This window comes from Panthera uncia (assembly GCF_023721935.1).
Source record: "Panthera uncia isolate 11264 chromosome C1 unlocalized genomic scaffold, Puncia_PCG_1.0 HiC_scaffold_4, whole genome shotgun sequence".
NCBI lineage: Eukaryota > Metazoa > Chordata > Mammalia > Carnivora > Felidae > Panthera > Panthera uncia.
In genome coordinates this window covers 3,936,951-3,954,392 of record NW_026057585.1, presented here as the reverse complement: position 1 = coordinate 3,954,392, position 17,442 = coordinate 3,936,951, and the positions used below count along the sequence as shown (strand labels likewise).

The window sequence follows — 17,442 nt, the reverse complement described above, 5'->3', positions numbered from 1 at the left end:
ACTTTGGGAATTCAAGTGTTGTCATTAAAACCATTAAGGTGAAGGGGCACCTGGGTGGCTCGGTCCGTTGGGCGTCAGACTTCGGCTCAGGTCACGATCTCGTGGTCCGTGAGTTCGAGCCCCGCGTCGGGCTCTGTGCTGACAGCTCAGAACCTGGAGCCTGTTTCAGATTCTGTATCTCCCTCTCTCTGACCTTCCCCCATTCATGCTCTGTCTCTCTCTGTCTCAAAAATGAATAAACGTTAAAAAAAAAAATTTTTTTTTGAATTAAAAAAAAAAAAACCATTAAGGTGAAAACTGTTCACAGCCTGTTTGCCCGCTGAACTCTATTAAGAGGATGTTTGACATTAAGAAAGGTTTCCTCTATTATTGGGTAATAGGAGTTTCATCCATTATACTCTTTAAATTTTTCTTTTAAGTTTATTTATCTTGAGAGAGAGCCTGAGCAGGGTAGGGGCAGAGAGAGGGGGGAGAGAGAGCATCCCAAGCAGGCTCCACACTGTCAGCGCAAAGCCTGATGCAGGCAGGGCTTGAACTCACGAACTGTGAGATCTTGACCTGAGCGGAAATCAAGAGTTGGGCGTTTAACTAACTGAGCCCCTCAGGCACCCCCCCATCATCCATTATACTCATGAATTTCTTAGTGACTAGAAGATGGTAGTTGATCTTAATGTGAGCTGTTTATTTCTGCCCAACTGATTTCATACCAACTTTTCAAGTTTAGTTATATTCAGGGACCCGACAGATGCTACTTTGTTTCTGCAGCAACAATGGACGCTAACTTCAGTTAACTTTGTAAAACATCTGGCACGTTCTACCCCGATAAATTTAGTGATACCATTACAAAAGCGGACAGTCCAGAAGGCATTTTGGAAAGCCTGCTACCGGTCAGCATCATCCCAGAAATCTAGAGCTTGATGATAAATGAGATTGTTGCTTGTCACTTAAAATTTTTGAAAAGTAGTTCTATTATAAATAAAATTTGCATCACAGTAAGAACTTAGCAGAAAAATAGAAATATTTTTAAATTTACGTACAGTAGTCAGAAACATCATATATGAAGTGTTATGAAAAAGGATGAATATCAAAAAGTTTTAAAATGTGTTTTCATTTGTATAAAATGTTTAGAATGCCTAGTGCTCTGCTTTGCATTCGTTTCTTAAAGTGGAGCTTTGAGATTGATCATTCTCAAGAGCACATTTAAACTATGGTGACTGTACCTTTAGGTCAAGACTGTACCTTTACTTCATTATATTTGGACATTAGAAAAAAAACAGACCTTTAAAACTGTAGTGTGTGACCTTTCTGCTATCAACCTGGCTTAGATTCTTTACTGTTTGTACAATAACAAAACAAGAGGAAAGAGAAAACATTCTGCTTGAAGAATCATGGCATTTAATTGTTGTGCCATTTTCTCCAGTAATTAAGGATGTGGGTGCAAATAGAATGATTAAATTGGGCTCAGGGTGTTTGTAAATAAAATGTGGATTTAGGACCCCTGACCTTTTGTTTAAGTCTGGTTGACTTTTAAGCTCCTTAAGGAGCCTTAAGGCTGGTGTGCTTTATGTCAGAACCAGAGCTAGTGGGACAAAGGCAGACCGCTCATTGTCTATTTCTCTGAACAAATGTGAAAAGAACAGAAGTAAATTTAAGTTACTTTTGGTAGCTCTGTTCTTAGCTTGTAGAAAGAAAAAACCCTGAAAGAAAAAATTTTTTATTTAAATTCCACTGCAAATACAAAGAAAGACTCCTATCCTAAAAAGAAAGATTGTTCTGTAAGGTCATTTTGATTCCTTTGTTTAATCCTCCACTTAACCCATTCTGTGCACTATGAAATATTTCATCAGAGTTCCTTCTGATTGCTTTTTTTCTTTCTCTTCTTTCTCGTATTAAAGAAAAATAGCAACCGTGTAGCTCTCTGGCTTACTAATTTTCTGGTATTATGCAAATTGACTCACTTGCTTTCCACAGAATTTATGCCCAAAAACCCAAGGTTGTTTAAATATCTAAAGAAAGGTTGAAGCTGGTAATTTCCTTCTTTATTGTGTGGCCCTGAACTAGAAGAGCGGTGATAGGAGGGGTGTGGTCGATTAGTAAACCTCAATTTAGTTCTGGCTCCTGTGCAATTTCCTTTTCTATCTAAATTCAAAGAGCAGGAGATCTTTGCTTTAAGTCTTGCAATGCCTGGGTCTGCCCCTGTGTGACTATGGTAATTTATCCTTCTCACTGTTTGGCTACAGAACCTAGATCAGACTCTTTGGAAGGTATAAACATTAGATGCTGGTCAAAGATTAGGCCTTTAATTTTATGCTAGTTGATGGTTCTTTTGTGTCTCCTCTTATTAACAATAGGATAGAAAACCACAGCAGTTAAAGATCTAGGACTTGGTATTGTGAGGACTAGCAAGTGCCAAGAAAAATGTTGTTAACCCAGAAGATCTAAATAACTGCCTTTTTAGCCCAAAGGTCATACATTATGCAACATCAGGCCTGGAAGCAATTCTCTTTTCTGATGCTGGAAAGCATTTGTCCCAAATAAGTCAAAAGCAGCTTAATTTAAAATTACATTATTATTATGATATGATTTTAGTAACCAGTGGTCTGGAAATTAGCAATGATTCAGCCAAATCGAGCATTACTGATTTCAGGCTTTATAAAATCATCTTAGGAATGATTGGTTTATGTATTTGATATTTCACAAGAATTCATTAGGAGCTTGTTAACTCAGGGGACTTTGCTAAGTGCTCTTTTGGCAGACTATTATCTGAAAAGACAGTTTTCTGAGATGAAGATTGAATAATCTTTCTGAGATTATTTAATAAAAAAGTTATGAATAAGGAAGAAACAAATATCTTCAGGTCACTGCATTACATTTACAGAATTAAGGATTTCCTACAATTATTTTTTAATTTTTTTTTTTTTAACGTTTATTTATTTTTGAGACCGAGAGAGACAGAGCATGAACGGGGGAGGGGCAGAGAGAGAGGGAGACACAGAATCGGAAGCAGGCTCCAGACTCTGAGCCATCAGCCCAGAGCCCGATGCGGGGCTCGAACTCACGGACCGTGAGATCGTGACCTGAGCTGAAGTCGGACGCTTAACCGACTGAGCCACCCAGGCGCCCCTTCCTACAATTATTAATGCCAAGCTGGGTTCAGATGAGACACAGACTCATTATGTACTATTCTATGGCATTCTTTGGCTTTAAAGTCGCTGATGAAATGTCGCTATTAAATATCTATCTAGTCTTATTTCTAAAGAGTCACGGAAGGATTAGAGCATTGGACTGGAAATTAGGACTGTTGTTGATTGTGTTTGTTTCTAGTCTTGTTCTGTTACTAAACACAAACTTTTGGTCCCTACAACATTGCAGACATTATGGTAGGCAATGGGTTTACAGAGATGGAAGATACATTCCCAGCTCCAGTGCATCTGGTTTAACTGGATCCTTTTCCTGATTTCCTGTGTAACTTCGGACGTTACTTACCTGCTCTAAGTTTCCATGTAAAATGGGATTAGACCACATGGTTAGTTTGTATAGTTTCTTTGCCCTGCGGAACTGAGGAGCCAGGTTTTGTAGAGAATGTTTTATCATTAAATAAATGATAAAATTATTTATCAGTTAGAATTGTGAATATCTGTTCACATAGTTACCTCTCCCAGGGTGTGACCTAATTCACAGCACCTCAGGGCAAAGCTCCCTGTTATACCCACAACAACAAATATCTCAATTATTCTAGGAGTCATTATCCTTCGATTCTCCTTGTCCCTCTCCTTCCTTCCAGTCCTGTTGACTCTCCTTTCAAAACACATCTAAATACATCCATTTCTCTTCCCCTCTCTAACTGCCACTATAAGCCACTATTCTCTTTCACCTACACAACAGAAACAGCCTCCTATCTGGTCTCCCTGTCCCTACTGGTGCTCCCCTGTCCATTCACCACAGAAGCAGCTTTTTAAAATACAAATACGATTGGATTACTTTTCTGTTAAAAACAGTGCAGTCCATTCTCATTTCAATGAGAATGAAATCCAGCTTCCTTAACCCTGCAGTAGAAGTTCTATACCTGGCCTCTGCTTTTCCTTTCCTCTTCATCATGTATTCCTGTCCTCTGCTCATTACACTTTAGCCCTGTGCTAGCCGGCTACGTAGCCACTAGCCTTATGTGGCTGTTGAGCACTTGAAATGTGGCTGCTCTGAATTGAGATACGCTGTGAGTAAAGGGCACCCCTGATTTCAGAGACGTGGTATGAAAGGAAGTAAAATACCTTGTTGATAGCTTTTATATTGAATACATGACTATGATAATTTCTTTTGATCAGATATATGGGCTCATAAAATATTTTATTGAAATTAAGTTCACCTATTTATTTTTTACTGCAGTCAACGAGGTTTACTACAAAAATTTAACTTATATACATGGCTCACTCATATTTCTATGTGAAAGTGCTACCCTAGCCACATAGACCTTTCTGTCTCAGGCTTCTAGCCTCTCTAGGTCGTTTCCATTAGCTGTTTCTGCTGCCTAGATTGTTTTGTAGCTCTTTCAAGGACTGGCTTTTTATCCTGCAGATCTCCCCTTAACCAATGTAAAGTAACTGCTCAACCAACTTTGAGTAACTTCACCGCTTTACCATGCTTTTCTGTTTTAAAGCATGAAGCCTGTCACTGTCTGCGATTTTGTGTATTTCCTTGTTCCTTTATTATATTCCCAACTCCCACAGTGCTTTATATATTATGGTACTTAAGAGATGTTTTTAAAAATTGGTAAATAGCATTAGAAGAATAAAAAACTGGGTTTGTTTTGTTTTGTTTTGTTTTTTTGTGTTTTTTTTTCCTGAAATCTTTATACTTCCAGTCAGTTGCTGGCAGGAACAGATTGAAATTAAGCTCTAACCCCACTGCCTAGAAAATGGTAGTCAAAGTTTAAAAGTGTGAGGGAAAGGGAAAATGAACAGCAGTTGCCTTTTTCTCTTCCTAATGGGTATATATTTTTTCTCATTGGAGTGGGGGTGTGTAGGGAGTGGGAAGGGAAGGGTCAGGGAGAGAGGAGATGGGTTTAGTGCCACAATGAAGTCCTACAGTTTTATTTTAGTACCTTTAGCTCATAATGAATATTAGATACAGTTCTATAAGTTTATCTTAGTCTGATTTATTATCACATCATATAAACAATATATGGGTTTTTTTTCTCCTGAATCTTTTTGGTGAATTGGTATTCCTATTAAACATACCTCCTTCCCAGACCACGGTGGATTTTCAAATTTATTTTTAATTTTATTTTTACTCTTTTTTGAAATAACTTCAAATTTATAGAGAAGTCATAAGAGAAATACAAAGAACTCCCAGATTCACCAGTTGTTAACATTTATCCAGATTCACCATATGCTAATATTTTGCTACATATGCTGTTTCATTCCCACTGCCTATATAGACACATTATTTTTGTATTCCTGAATCATCTGAGAATTAGTTGCAGATATTATGAGTTTTTATACTAAGTATGCATGTTTCCTAAAGGCAAGAACATCTCTTACATAACTACAGTATAGTTACCAAATTTAGGGGCGCCTGGGTGGCTCAGTTGGTTAAGTGTCTGACTTCGGCTCAGGTCATGATCTCACGGTTCGTGAGTTCAAGCCCCGTGTCAGGCTCTGTGCTGACAGCTCAGATCCTTGAGCCTGCTTTGGATTCTGTGTCTCCTTCTCTCTCTCTGCCCCTCCCCCACTCGTACTCTGTCTCTCTCTCAAAAATGAATAATTAAATGTTTAAAAAAATATATCAATTACCAAATTTAGTATCGATATGTATATGATATGGATAATCTATATTCAAAATCTGTCCATTTTTTCCAGTAATGTGAACAAGCATATTATAAGAAAGACTGTTGAAATAGACCTTTCCTTTCTTATGGATGGTATAGGTTTGCTTACTGAATTCCATGATTGGAAATAGGATAAAGTGAGTATTTGGTCATCATAAACATTTTCTTTTTTTAATCTTCCCTTTGAACTCTAAATTATCTGTTTTAACTGACTCTGTAGTGTTTGCGTGAGTTCATAGGGAAAGATAGGGGGAGGAGCTGGGGCTAAGTAAACCAGTCCTCTCAATAAGGAACAGGGTTGTCTTTAGGAATTCATACTGCTAAATCCATGCAACACGTTCGGTTTTCTAAGCCTCTGCCAAAAGATGCTGGAAGCAGTTGAAGATAAAATGTACTGTTGGCTACATTTAACTCAAATTCTTGTCTTGCTGCTTCTTTCTAGCCCATGACTGAAGAGTTACACAAACAACAGAAGCTGAATTCGGATGAGACCATTATAACTCCGCAGTCTGTATCTGATTCCCACTTGGCAGAACTCCAGGAAAAAATCCAGCAAACAGAGGCCACCAACAAGGTATGATCAATCCAGGCCCTGATTAGGACTTGGAAGTGGATACTGTGTATTCCTGTTGTTCTAAGGGATTTTTTTTGTTTTTGTGTGCTGGTTTTTTTTGTGTTTTTTTTTTTTAAGTTTATTTCTTTTGAGAGAGAGTGCGAATGGAGGAGGGGCAGAGAGAGGGAGAGAGAGAAAATGCCAAGCAGGTTCTGTGCTGTCAGTGCAGAGCCCAACTTGGGGCTTGATCTTGGGAACTTTGAGACCATGACCTGAGCCAAAATCAAGACTCAGATGCTTAACTGAACCACCCAGGCACCTGGGCGCTCTAAGGAATATTTGATTAGAAGTGTAGTTCTTGGGGTGCCTGGGTGGCTCAGTTGGTTGAGTGTCCAACTTCGGCTCGGGTCATAATCTCATGGTTCGTGGGCTCAAGTCCCACGTCAGGCTCTGTGCTGACAGCTCAGAACCTGCAGCCTGCTTCAGATCCTGAGTCTCCCTCTCTCTCTGCCCCTCCCATGCTCATGCACACTGGCTCGTGCGCACGCTCTCTCTCTCTCTGTCTCAAAAATAAACATGAAAAGTTAAAAAAAAAAAAAAAAAGGCTTGAATGCAGTCTTTACCTGTGGAAGGCACCGAGACAAGAGGTTTGTGCTTTTGATTTTAGCTTAACTTCTCACCCCTTAATAGCCCAAGGATTCTAACATTTATTTAGGAGAAAATTGTAACAGTTGCCACAATTTGGATGGTGAGCTTCTGGCCTCGTGTACCCCTGTAGTGTTCTGTCCTGTCCTAGATAGCAGAGCTCCTTGGTCTTTGTGTAAAGGATCCACAGTGACTCATGTAGACAGGTGGCCATTACAGCTGCCCATCACAGAGAAAGTTCTAAGTGCACAGTGCAGAAGAATTGAAGCAATTGAGTATTGAAGAATTTCATATTATCTGCTACTTTGTCTTGATGATTGACCTAGGACTTTAATGGTTACTCTCTGTGGGGGGGAAAATAACAAGGTAATATTCTCTAGGAAATCCTTTAAACCTAGATTTGAGCAAAGACTTTCTGGTTGCATCTGAGGTTAAAAGAAATCGTTTTCTTTTCTGAATTCAGATTCTTCAGGAGAAACTGAATGAAATGAGCTGTGAACTGAAGTCAGCTCAGGAGTCATCTCAGAAGCAAGATGGTACAATTCAAAGCCTCAAGGAAACTCTGAAAAGCAGGGAAAATGAGGTAAATATTTGGCAGTTGGGGACCTCTGAGGAAATGATTTGTTCCATCAAGGTAGACACATACTCTGTATTTTATAGAAACAGATCATCAGACTGACAGATCTTAGCCTAGAAAAACTGGAGTATAATCAAAATTGGTATTTCTAAAATCTATACAGGCAAGATAATGGAATTTATTTTTAGTTTCCTAACATGCTTGGTACTCCCTGTCTCATTTTCAGACCGAGGAGTTGTACCAGGTGATTGAAGGTCAAAATGACACAATGGCAAAGCTTCGAGAAATGCTGCACCAAAGCCAGCTTGGACAACTTCATGTACGTGAGGGTCAGATGTAGGACAGGAGGCGAGGCTCCTGTTGAGGACTTGCCATTTTTGGTGCCAGTCTTAATTTTGTTGGTCTTCTCCGCTGCTCAGTGCTTGCCCTCCTTGTGATTACGCTTTTTACTGTCTTTTCAGAGCTCCGAGGGTGCTTCCCCAGCTCAGCAGCAGGTGGCTCTGCTTGACCTTCAGAGTGCCTTGTTCTGTAGCCAGCTCGAAATACAGAAACTCCAAAGGGTCATACACCAGAAAGAACGCCAACTCGTGGATGCCAAACGATGTGTGCAGTTTGTAGAGGCTGCAGCCCATGAGAGAGAACAGCAGAAGGAGGCTTCTTGGAAACATAACCAGGTAAATCAGTAATCATTTTGTGGCCAGAAGTGCTGACTTGGCCCTGATAATAACTTTTCATTAGGACAGTTTGTGTTGAACCCTTGAGTCACTCACTTGATCCAGTTAATTCAGCTCAACATTTGTTGCCCTCATGCCATGTGCCAGACATCAGGCTGGGTTCTGGAAATGCAAGTGTGAATATCACAGGCTCTTTCCTGTTCAGTTACTTGTAGTGTAGTATGAGACAGTCACAGAAACAGAATTTTAGTGTGGTAAAGACTGAAATGAAGCAAAGGAGGTATGTTTGGGTCCTAGAGGAATATACAGGAAGGGCTGAGGAAGCGAGTCTGGGTAAGGTCCATGAAGGCAGCTATCTTAGGTTATTCCTGAAGGATGGGGAAAGGTTACCAAGACAGAATTGTGGGAAGCAACAACCAACGTCCAAGGAGTGGCACGTACAATTAACCACTTCTTTTTTTTTTTTTTTAGTAATTCATAAGTGGTTCCTTCATCTTGTTAGGTTAGAGCATATGCTATTGATTTAAAAAAATTTTTTTTAATGTTTATTTATTTTTTGAGAGAGAGAGAGACAGAGTGTGAGCAGGGGAGGAGCAGAGAGAGGAAGACACAGAGTCCGAAGCAGGCTCCAGGCTCTGAGCAGTCAGCACAGAGCCCAACATGGGGCTTGAACCCACGAACCATGAGATCATGACCTGAGCCGAAGTCGGACACTTAACCGACTGAGCCACCCAGGGCCCTCCCCTACCCCCTCACCTTTTTTGAGAGAGAGAGGTAGGGGGTGGAGAGGAGCAGAGGGAAAGAGAGAATCTTAAGCAGGCTCCACACTCAGCACAGAGCCTGATGGGATGGGGCTTGATCCCATGACCCTGGAATCATGACCTGAGTTGAAATCAAGAGTCGGATGCTCAACTGACTGAACCACCTAGTGCCCCAGTTTTTTTGTGGTTTTTTTTTTTTTTTTTTTTAAGATTTAAAAGGATGGTAGAAATATTCTGTCCTTGAGCTTATTGTAAAGGATCCAGGTTCACAGGGGGACAGAGTTCTGCTTAAGTAGTTACATAGATCTATCATTTTTAAACTAGAAAGTAAGTATACCGAAGTATAATATGAAATTTACATCTTACCTCCATTCACAGTTATCATTTCCCATATCCTGGTTGCTACATGTCTAGTTAAGAATGGCACTTTTTTCTACTTTATGTTTTATTCTATATCCCTTGGAAGTTTTAAGGTCTTCGTATGTACTGACCATGTGAAAATTTTAGATTGTTTAAAAAAGGGAATCTGAATCTGTAATTCAGGAATTACGAAAAGCCTTGCAGCAGCTTCAAGGAGAATTGCAGAGTAAGAGCCAACAGCTTCGGATCCTGGAGGCTGAAAAATACAATGAGATTAGAACCCGGGAGCAGCACATTCAGCACCTAAACCATAGTCTGAGTCACAAGGAACAGCTGCTTCAGGTGAGTCTACACAATGATTTCAACTAAAACTGGGCTCACAGAGCTCTGAAATTTCTGTCCATGTAATTTCAAGACGTTAGGCCACCTGCCTGTGTCTAGTACCTGTTACGTGTAGAACACTGAGAGATAGGAACTGGGAGGATTCAAAATAAATAGAAAGTACAATTCATGAACCACCAGTGCTACCCAGCAAGTGTAGGAAATAATAAATATAGACCCGAAAGTCTTAAGCAATAAACATTCAGCAAATAGTTATTAAACACCTCTGTGAACCAGATACTATGTGAGGTGCTAGGAAGACAGAGAAGATATGACCGCTGCTCTCAGTGTAGTAGGTGAGGACATCTGTATACGAATGTCTAGTTACTTAGATGATAAAATGAATGTTTTAGGGAAAATATGGAACAGTAAAGACGGTGACGGCCACCTGCTCTAAGCTTCAGTCCCATCAAATCCCTTACATTTTTCTCATCATACAATTTTTTCATAGTGTGCACATATTGTGCCTACATTTTTTCTCTGATAGAAATACCTCCACTTGAAATTCCTAGTCCTTTAAGATTCAAAGCAAATGTAATCTCTTTTGTGAGATCTTTAGTGACACCTTCAGGCAGATGTAGACGGTGCATCCTGTAGCTGCACACAAATACAGACACACATGTATATACATTTATACAAATACACACCTATACACACGCATGTGTCTATACACATATATATATGATGTGGAATAGTTAACGATTTATATGCCTGTCATCTCAGCTAACCTGTGTTTTCTTTGAGAGTGGTCACATTTTGTCTTTTATCCTAAACAACAAATTCGTTGGCAGAATGTTGGAATTTGGTGTGTAATGGACAAATAAATAAAGGAAAACATTTTTTGGTCTCATCAGGAATTTCGGGAGCTCTTGCAGTATCGAGATAAGTCCGACAAAACCCTTGAAGCGAATGAAATGTTGCTTGAGAAACTTCGGCAGCGAATACAAGATAGAGATGTTGCTCTGGAGGTATGCACCTTAATTTTGTTTATGGCACTGTGGATTATTCCATTTACTCAGGTACTGTACAAATATGGGTCTACTTAATTTGCTGCTTTTTGAAGTTGGTTTTTCCTTCCTTTGTTTTATTTTTATTTTTTAATTTTTAATTTTTTTCAATGTTTATTTTTGAGAGAGAGAGCGCGAGTTGGGGAGGGACAGAGAGAGGGAGACACAGAATCCAAAGCAGGCTCCAGGCTCTGAGCTGTCAGCGCAGAGCCTGGCGTGGGGCTCGAACTCACAAACTGTGAGACCATGACCTGAGCCAGAGTCGGATGCTCAACTGACTGAGCCACCCAGGCGCCCTGTGTTTGGAATCTTAATGAATGAGTGTGATCACAGTAGTGAATCTGAAGGGGCTTTAGGATCCTTACTCTCCTTGCAGCGGGCTATAGATGAAAAGTTCTCCACTCTGGAAGAAAAAGAAAAAGAACTGCGTCAACTCCATCTTGCTGTGCGAGAGCGAGATCATGACTTAGAGAGACTGCGTGGTGTTCTTTCCTCTAATGAAGCTACCATGCAGGTAAGAGCACAATCTGCCATGACTTGGTGTCTCTGTCCCACTTGGATTTCTAAACCTGAAGTGTCAACTCCTTCTGTCATTTTCTGAAAACCAATGTATTTGCTTTAGGGGGCGCCTGGGTGGCTTGGTCGGTTAAGCGTCTGACTTCGCCTCAGGTCATGATCTCACGGTCCGTGGGTTCGAGCCCCGCGTCAGGCTCTGTGCTGACAGCTCAGAGCCTGGAGCCTGTTTCAGATTCTGTGTCTCCCTCTCACTGTGACCCTCCCCCGTTCATGCTCTATCTCTCTCTGTCTCAAAAATAAATAAACATTAAAAAAAAAAAAAAAAAAAAAACAATGTATTTGCTTTATAAGAAAAAAAATACAAAAACAAAAACAGTAATCATTAGTTCCACCATTACAGATTAGGAAGTGAGAAGTGTTAGTCTACTGTGAACTTTGCAGGAGGAAGCAGTGAATATAGATTTCTAGACATCTTTTTTTTCTTTAATATCTTTTTAATGTATTTATTTTTGAGAGAGAGAGGGCTCACAAGAGGGGGAGGGGCAGAGAGAGGGAGACAGAGAATCCTAAGCAGGCTCTGCACTGTTAGTGCAGAGCCCCATGCAGGGCTCAAACTCACTAACCATGAGATCATGACCTGAGCTGCAGTCGGACCCTTAACGAACTGAGCCATGCAGGCACGGCAACTAGACATACTTCTGATTTATTTCTAATTCTTGTCAATATCTGTACACTTTTTACATAAGCATTGCCAGGGTACAACTGTTATACTGTTGTTTTCTCTCTAATATTATATACATGTCCTTCTATAGCCACGGTCAGAACACTTGCTTAGTAATATTTCCTGTGGGCTCTTCTTGTGTATGTATTTTAGAGTTTATACATTTGACCATCTGCCACTTCTTAAAGAAGTCCTTCACTTCCTCTGTAGCATAACCTGCTTCCTCAAAACTACTTCATTTATCATACACATTGTATTTATTTCTCTAAAAATTAGATGAGAGTTTCCAAAACCAAAAAAATATATATACCTATATTAGTATGGCATTGTTACATTAGATACTAAGGTTTCTCCTATTGCAAAAAAATTGTCAATTTAGGAGACATTTCAAGGTGGATCAAGTTTCTTGTTTATCCTGAGGAGTGTGGGGTGCCCTTTCACTTACAGTTGTTTTCTTTGTTACTGCAGAGTATGGAGAGTCTGCTCAGGGCCAAAGGCCTGGAAGTAGAACACTTATCTGCTACCTGTCAAAACCTCCAGTGGCTGAAAGAAGAAATGGAAACCAAATTTAGCCATTGGCAGAAGGAACAAGAAAGTATCATTCAGCAGTTACAGACATCTCTGCACGACAGGAACAAAGAAGTGGAGGCAAGACTTTAGTTACTTGAAGGCAGTTGGTTTAGTGATGGCATAATCTGTCTTGGATTAGGACTCTTGAGGTCTGGGAGGCTAGTGACCCAAGTCTCGAATTCTATTCTGTGCCTGGGCGAGTCATTGGCTTTCCCTGGGACTTTTTTTTCCTGTACCTATAAACTCAAGGTGACAATTATCTTTCTCAAATAAGTCATGTGAGAATTGATGAGAACAGAAACATCCACCTTTAATGTGAGAGCTGACCTTTTTTAGTTAAAGTGCTCATGTTTGTTAGGCACTGTGTTAATTGCTTAATGAATGCTAACTCATTGAATCTTTACAAGTCTATGAGGTATATATATCATTACCCCTCTTTTACAGACCAGGAGACAGGCTTCTGAGATGACACTTATCCAAAGTAACATAGTAACTGACAGACCCAGGAAGCAGCCTAGGCAGTTTTAACCACCATGTGCTCCCTCTCAGTATGGAAGGAGGAACTTCGTCACCATGCTAACATAGGCTCATTAGTCTTTTTTAGCCTATGGTTTTGTGTTTCCCCCATATAAGTTATACTGGGGAGAAAATAAATAAAAATGAACTAAGTGTCCATTTATCTTTATCTAATGTTAATTATTATGGACTCTGAGCAAATAGGGAAAGGGCTTACTTCAGAAAACAATAGGTAAGTTGCCATTACAAGTATTTTTCTATATTGTTCATGTTCATTCACTGAGCACGTGTTTACGGTCTTCTGTGAGCTGGGCCTGTACTGGATCTGGAGAAACAAAAGTGAGTAAAACAGGATACTTGCTCTCCAGAATCCCATAGCTCTTTCTTCTATAATAGATTTTTAAAGAATAAACCCTTTGATATGTAGTAGAGGGCATTCTTTCCTCCAAAACTTACACCGTCCCTTTTGTGTTAGGATCTTAGCTCAACGCTGCTCTGCAAACTCGGACCAGGACAGAGTGAGATTGCCGAGGAGCTGTGCCAGCGTCTGCAGAGAAAGGAAAGGCTGCTGCAGGAACTTCTAAGTGATCGAAACAAACAAGCAGTGGAACATGAAGTAGAGATTCAAGGCCTGCTTCAGTCTATGAGCACCAGAGAGCAGGAGAGCCAAGTAAGGACCAACACACAGACCAGAACAGCATGGGTGCATTTACAGACTATGAATAGGAAGCTTTTGAACATCGTCATGTGTGTGTGTATGTGTGTCATTTTATACTCCATTCGTGAGGATTTTTTTCCTTCAGTCTGTTACCTACACTATAGTTTCATATCAGTCACCAAAACGTGCGATATTTTTTAGAGCACTTTGCATTTAGAAGCCTGCCTAAACAATACACATATCCATTAACTTCATTATGTACATTTTCTTTTTCTTGATATTCTGATAATTTTCACATACGGGATTCTGGAGTGTTTTGGTTTTGATTCTAAATTATCAAAACTTGATGATATTTTGGGGGCGCCTGGGTGACTCAGTCAGTTGAGCATCTGACTCTTGATTTTGGCTCAAGTCATGATCCCAGGGTCATAGGATTGAGCTCTGCACTGAGTGTGGAGCCTGATTAAGATTCTCTCTCTCTGTCTCTCTCTCTCTCTCTTCCCCTCCCCTCTCCCCTGCTCGCTCGCTCTCTAAAATAAAACAAAAAAACCTTTAAAAAAAAACTTCAGTGATATTTTCTGCTTCCAGCCAAGGTATGGGAAAACTTAAACTTCACATATTTTTTTCTTAATTCTTATAAAAACTGAATTCTCTTGAGAGGAAAACAGACTGGGTTTTTTTAAAGGTCTTGATGAGAAGAAATAATCGTATAATAATATGGGATAATCTTAAAATACTGGTACACAATTTTTCAAAAGGCAATTCTTAATTTATCCTCATTCGCAGATATCTTCCTCCTCAAGGCTAGAGAGGTGAGCTGCATTTTAGGGACCAGTCGTTCGAATCCCCCCAGACAGCTTTAGGGGGCACCAGATTCTTATCATTTGACCATAACATTCTCTAATGCTTCCTTATATCTTGAGATAGTTCTATTCGTCTCGTCTAATTCTCAGGCCCCCTGAAGTGATTATACATTTCCTTCCTATTAAATGAGATGCAGAAATTGCTTCTGGAGTAGACCTAACGGAATCACTGTGAATCATTTAAGTCTGGCAGGAGGCTAACAAAAGTCTTTGTGTGAGTTTTCTTTTTAACCCTTTGTAATTTGAAAGAATTAGTATACCTCAGAAGTACTGTATGCTGCTGAGAGTAAAATAATGGAAGCTAGGAGGTAACTGTGAAATTACAAACGATCATTTTAACTCCAGAAAAAGAGAAAGGGTTGTATTCTCCTAGATCTGTGTCTTAAATTTTACATGCAGGAGAAATCGCCTGGATAGCTTTTTAGACACACAGATTCCCATGCTCACTCCTGGGGACAGAAACTAGGAGAGATAGATAGGACTTAAGAATTTGCATTTCTTACAAGCTTTCAGATGATGGTGATGCTGCTAGTCCATGGGCCCCACTTGGAGGACCATTGCCAACAACAACACTAGTAGAGAAAGAATTTGAAGCCAGATCATATATATGACCCAAGAGATATTGTATGTTACTTATGCTTTTTTCCATAATAATTTCCATAGATATTTATTAAGATCAATTAATAATGCACTGTTAGCATCTAGATGGTTATGTCCAAATCCCTAAAGGGCCCGAATCTTACCAAAATTGTAAGGTTATTCTTTTATTTCCCTTAGAGATTATGACAAGAGCTCTGCTTCTCGTTTAAAACAGTAGTTATTGTCCCCAGAAACAGTTGGTGCTGAGACAGCTAATATAGTTCTGATTCATCACCTTATACCCCCAGTAATTTTAGTCTTAGTTTATTATTTCCAGATTTTCTGATTAAATGCAGACTTTTTAAAAAAAAATTTTTTTTTAGTGTGTATTTATTTTTGAGACAGAGCATGAGGGGGTTGCAGAGAGGGAGGGAGACACAGAATCTGAAGCAGGCTCCAGGCTCTGAGCTGTGGGCACAGAGCCCAGCGCAGGGCTCAAACTCACAAACCGCAAGATCGTGACCTGAGCAAAGTCAGACACTTAACTGCCTGAGCCACCCAGGCACCCCTAAATGCACACTTTTAATGTGGTAAAGGTCATGAATAATGTTCTAGATCCTTTTCCTTAATGTGCCATCATCTATCTTAGAAAACTGGGATTTGAAATTAAACAAAACCGTGTTCAGTGGTTTGGAGGTTCAGATTCTCCAGATTATATGGTCTGATAAAAGTGTCTCTATGTAATTAATTCATTGGATAAATACGTATTGAGTGCCTACTGTGTGCCAGACACTGTTCTGGGTGCTTGTGATTCAGTGCTGAAGAAAACCTAGAACCTGTCCTTAGGACATCCAGTTGGGGGAGAGACAATAAACAGATCTATCAAATAATGGTAAGTGTGTTGTAAAACACTTAGCAGGATGAGGAGAATCAGGAGTAGAGAAAAGATCACTGTCTTAGATAGGATATGCAAAGGAGGCCAGTCAGAGAAGGTAGCAATAGGCAAAGATGTAATTGGAGCAAAGCAAGTGAATGTTTGGGTAGAGGGCATCCAGGCCAAAGGCACATGTGTCCCAGTATGAAGGACATCTACTCTGGTCCACCTCAACCAGAATCTTCTCACCTTAGCCTGATAGAGTTCTGGCAGAACCCATTTCAGACTGTGCTGTCTGTAATAGATGACTTCAGTTCAGGTTTTCCAATGTTCAGCCGTGTTTTTTGCTATAAACTGAAAGCAAGGAAACTTTTGAAGGGCCCCACTGGCTTTTCATAAATAACTGGCTTTAAATGAATAACGTCATAATGTGAATTTTGTTTTCTAATGTTCCATGTGATTTCCTTACCAGGCCTCTGCAGAGAAGATGGTACAGGCCCTAATGGAAAGAAATTCAGAATTGCAGGCCCTGCGCCAGTATTTAGGAGGGAAAGACTTCATGGTGTCCCAAGCACTGATCTCTAATCAACCCACTGAAGTTACCTCCAACAGCCCCCATCTTGGAGATCAGACTGATCAAGTAAGAACTATGTACTTGTGTAGATGTTGATGCCAACTGCCTTTCCTTTTTGTGTGGGAGGCAGAAGTTTGATCATTTTAATACCTTTCCAAGTCCTTGTCACTGTGATCATGGTTCCCGCACTTTCCTAAATCCCCTAACTCTTCCAATTTTTAGGGTTCCGTGCATATACCCTCCAAGGATGATGGCATTTCATTGACTGCCAAAGGGGATACCAGTATAGCCAGGTCCTCATTAGGTACGTATCAAATTTAATTTCACTAAGGAACCTTCCATCTTTTCTTCCTGTAACTCTGTTAATAGGTGTGGCCAAGACTCTCTTTCTCTTCCTACCTTAATGGAAAAAAATAAGTTTAGATTTCCCTAAAAGGCTAAAGACATGTCTCTTTAGAAAGAACTGACCTTACCTTACATTGAATTGACACTGTTGTTCTGGGTACACGGTTCGGCCCAGGGAAACTGCCTCCTGATTGTCCTTTTCACGTAGATTTGCAGGGATTCAGAAATGCAGGAGGTAGTGTTTCCCAACCTAAACAGCAAGACCATGGGGCTGACACCTTCTCCTGGTTGTCTTTCAGGCAGTCCCTGTCTACTCACTGTAACTTGGCATAACTTGTTTTACATGTCGGGGGGGGGGGCGGTGGCGGGCAGTGTGCATTAAGCTGTTTGCCAAGATCACAGCCATCTAAGTAAGAGACAGTGGTAGGCCTTGAACTCCCCCAA

The 17,442-nt window shown here is 40.2% G+C and overlaps 1 protein-coding gene across 5 annotated transcripts in view; it reads left to right on the top strand.

Moving 5' to 3' along the window:
- LOC125913264 (myomegalin-like) overlaps positions 1-17,442 on the top strand; it is a 215,325-nt gene that overhangs the window by 141,489 nt on the left and 56,394 nt on the right. For all 5 annotated transcript variants that reach the window (XM_049618363.1, XM_049618361.1, XM_049618360.1 and 2 more), the window contains 11 exons: positions 6,267-6,398; positions 7,486-7,605; positions 7,826-7,918; positions 8,061-8,273; positions 9,578-9,736; positions 10,630-10,743; positions 11,159-11,296; positions 12,488-12,667; positions 13,581-13,775; positions 16,552-16,719; positions 16,876-16,957. In XM_049618363.1, coding sequence (XP_049474320.1) covers positions 6,267-6,398; positions 7,486-7,605; positions 7,826-7,918; positions 8,061-8,273; positions 9,578-9,736; positions 10,630-10,743; positions 11,159-11,296; positions 12,488-12,667; positions 13,581-13,775; positions 16,552-16,719; positions 16,876-16,957 — 1,594 coding nt within the window. The remainder of the gene's footprint in view (positions 1-6,266; positions 6,399-7,485; positions 7,606-7,825; positions 7,919-8,060; positions 8,274-9,577; positions 9,737-10,629; positions 10,744-11,158; positions 11,297-12,487; positions 12,668-13,580; positions 13,776-16,551; positions 16,720-16,875; positions 16,958-17,442) is intronic.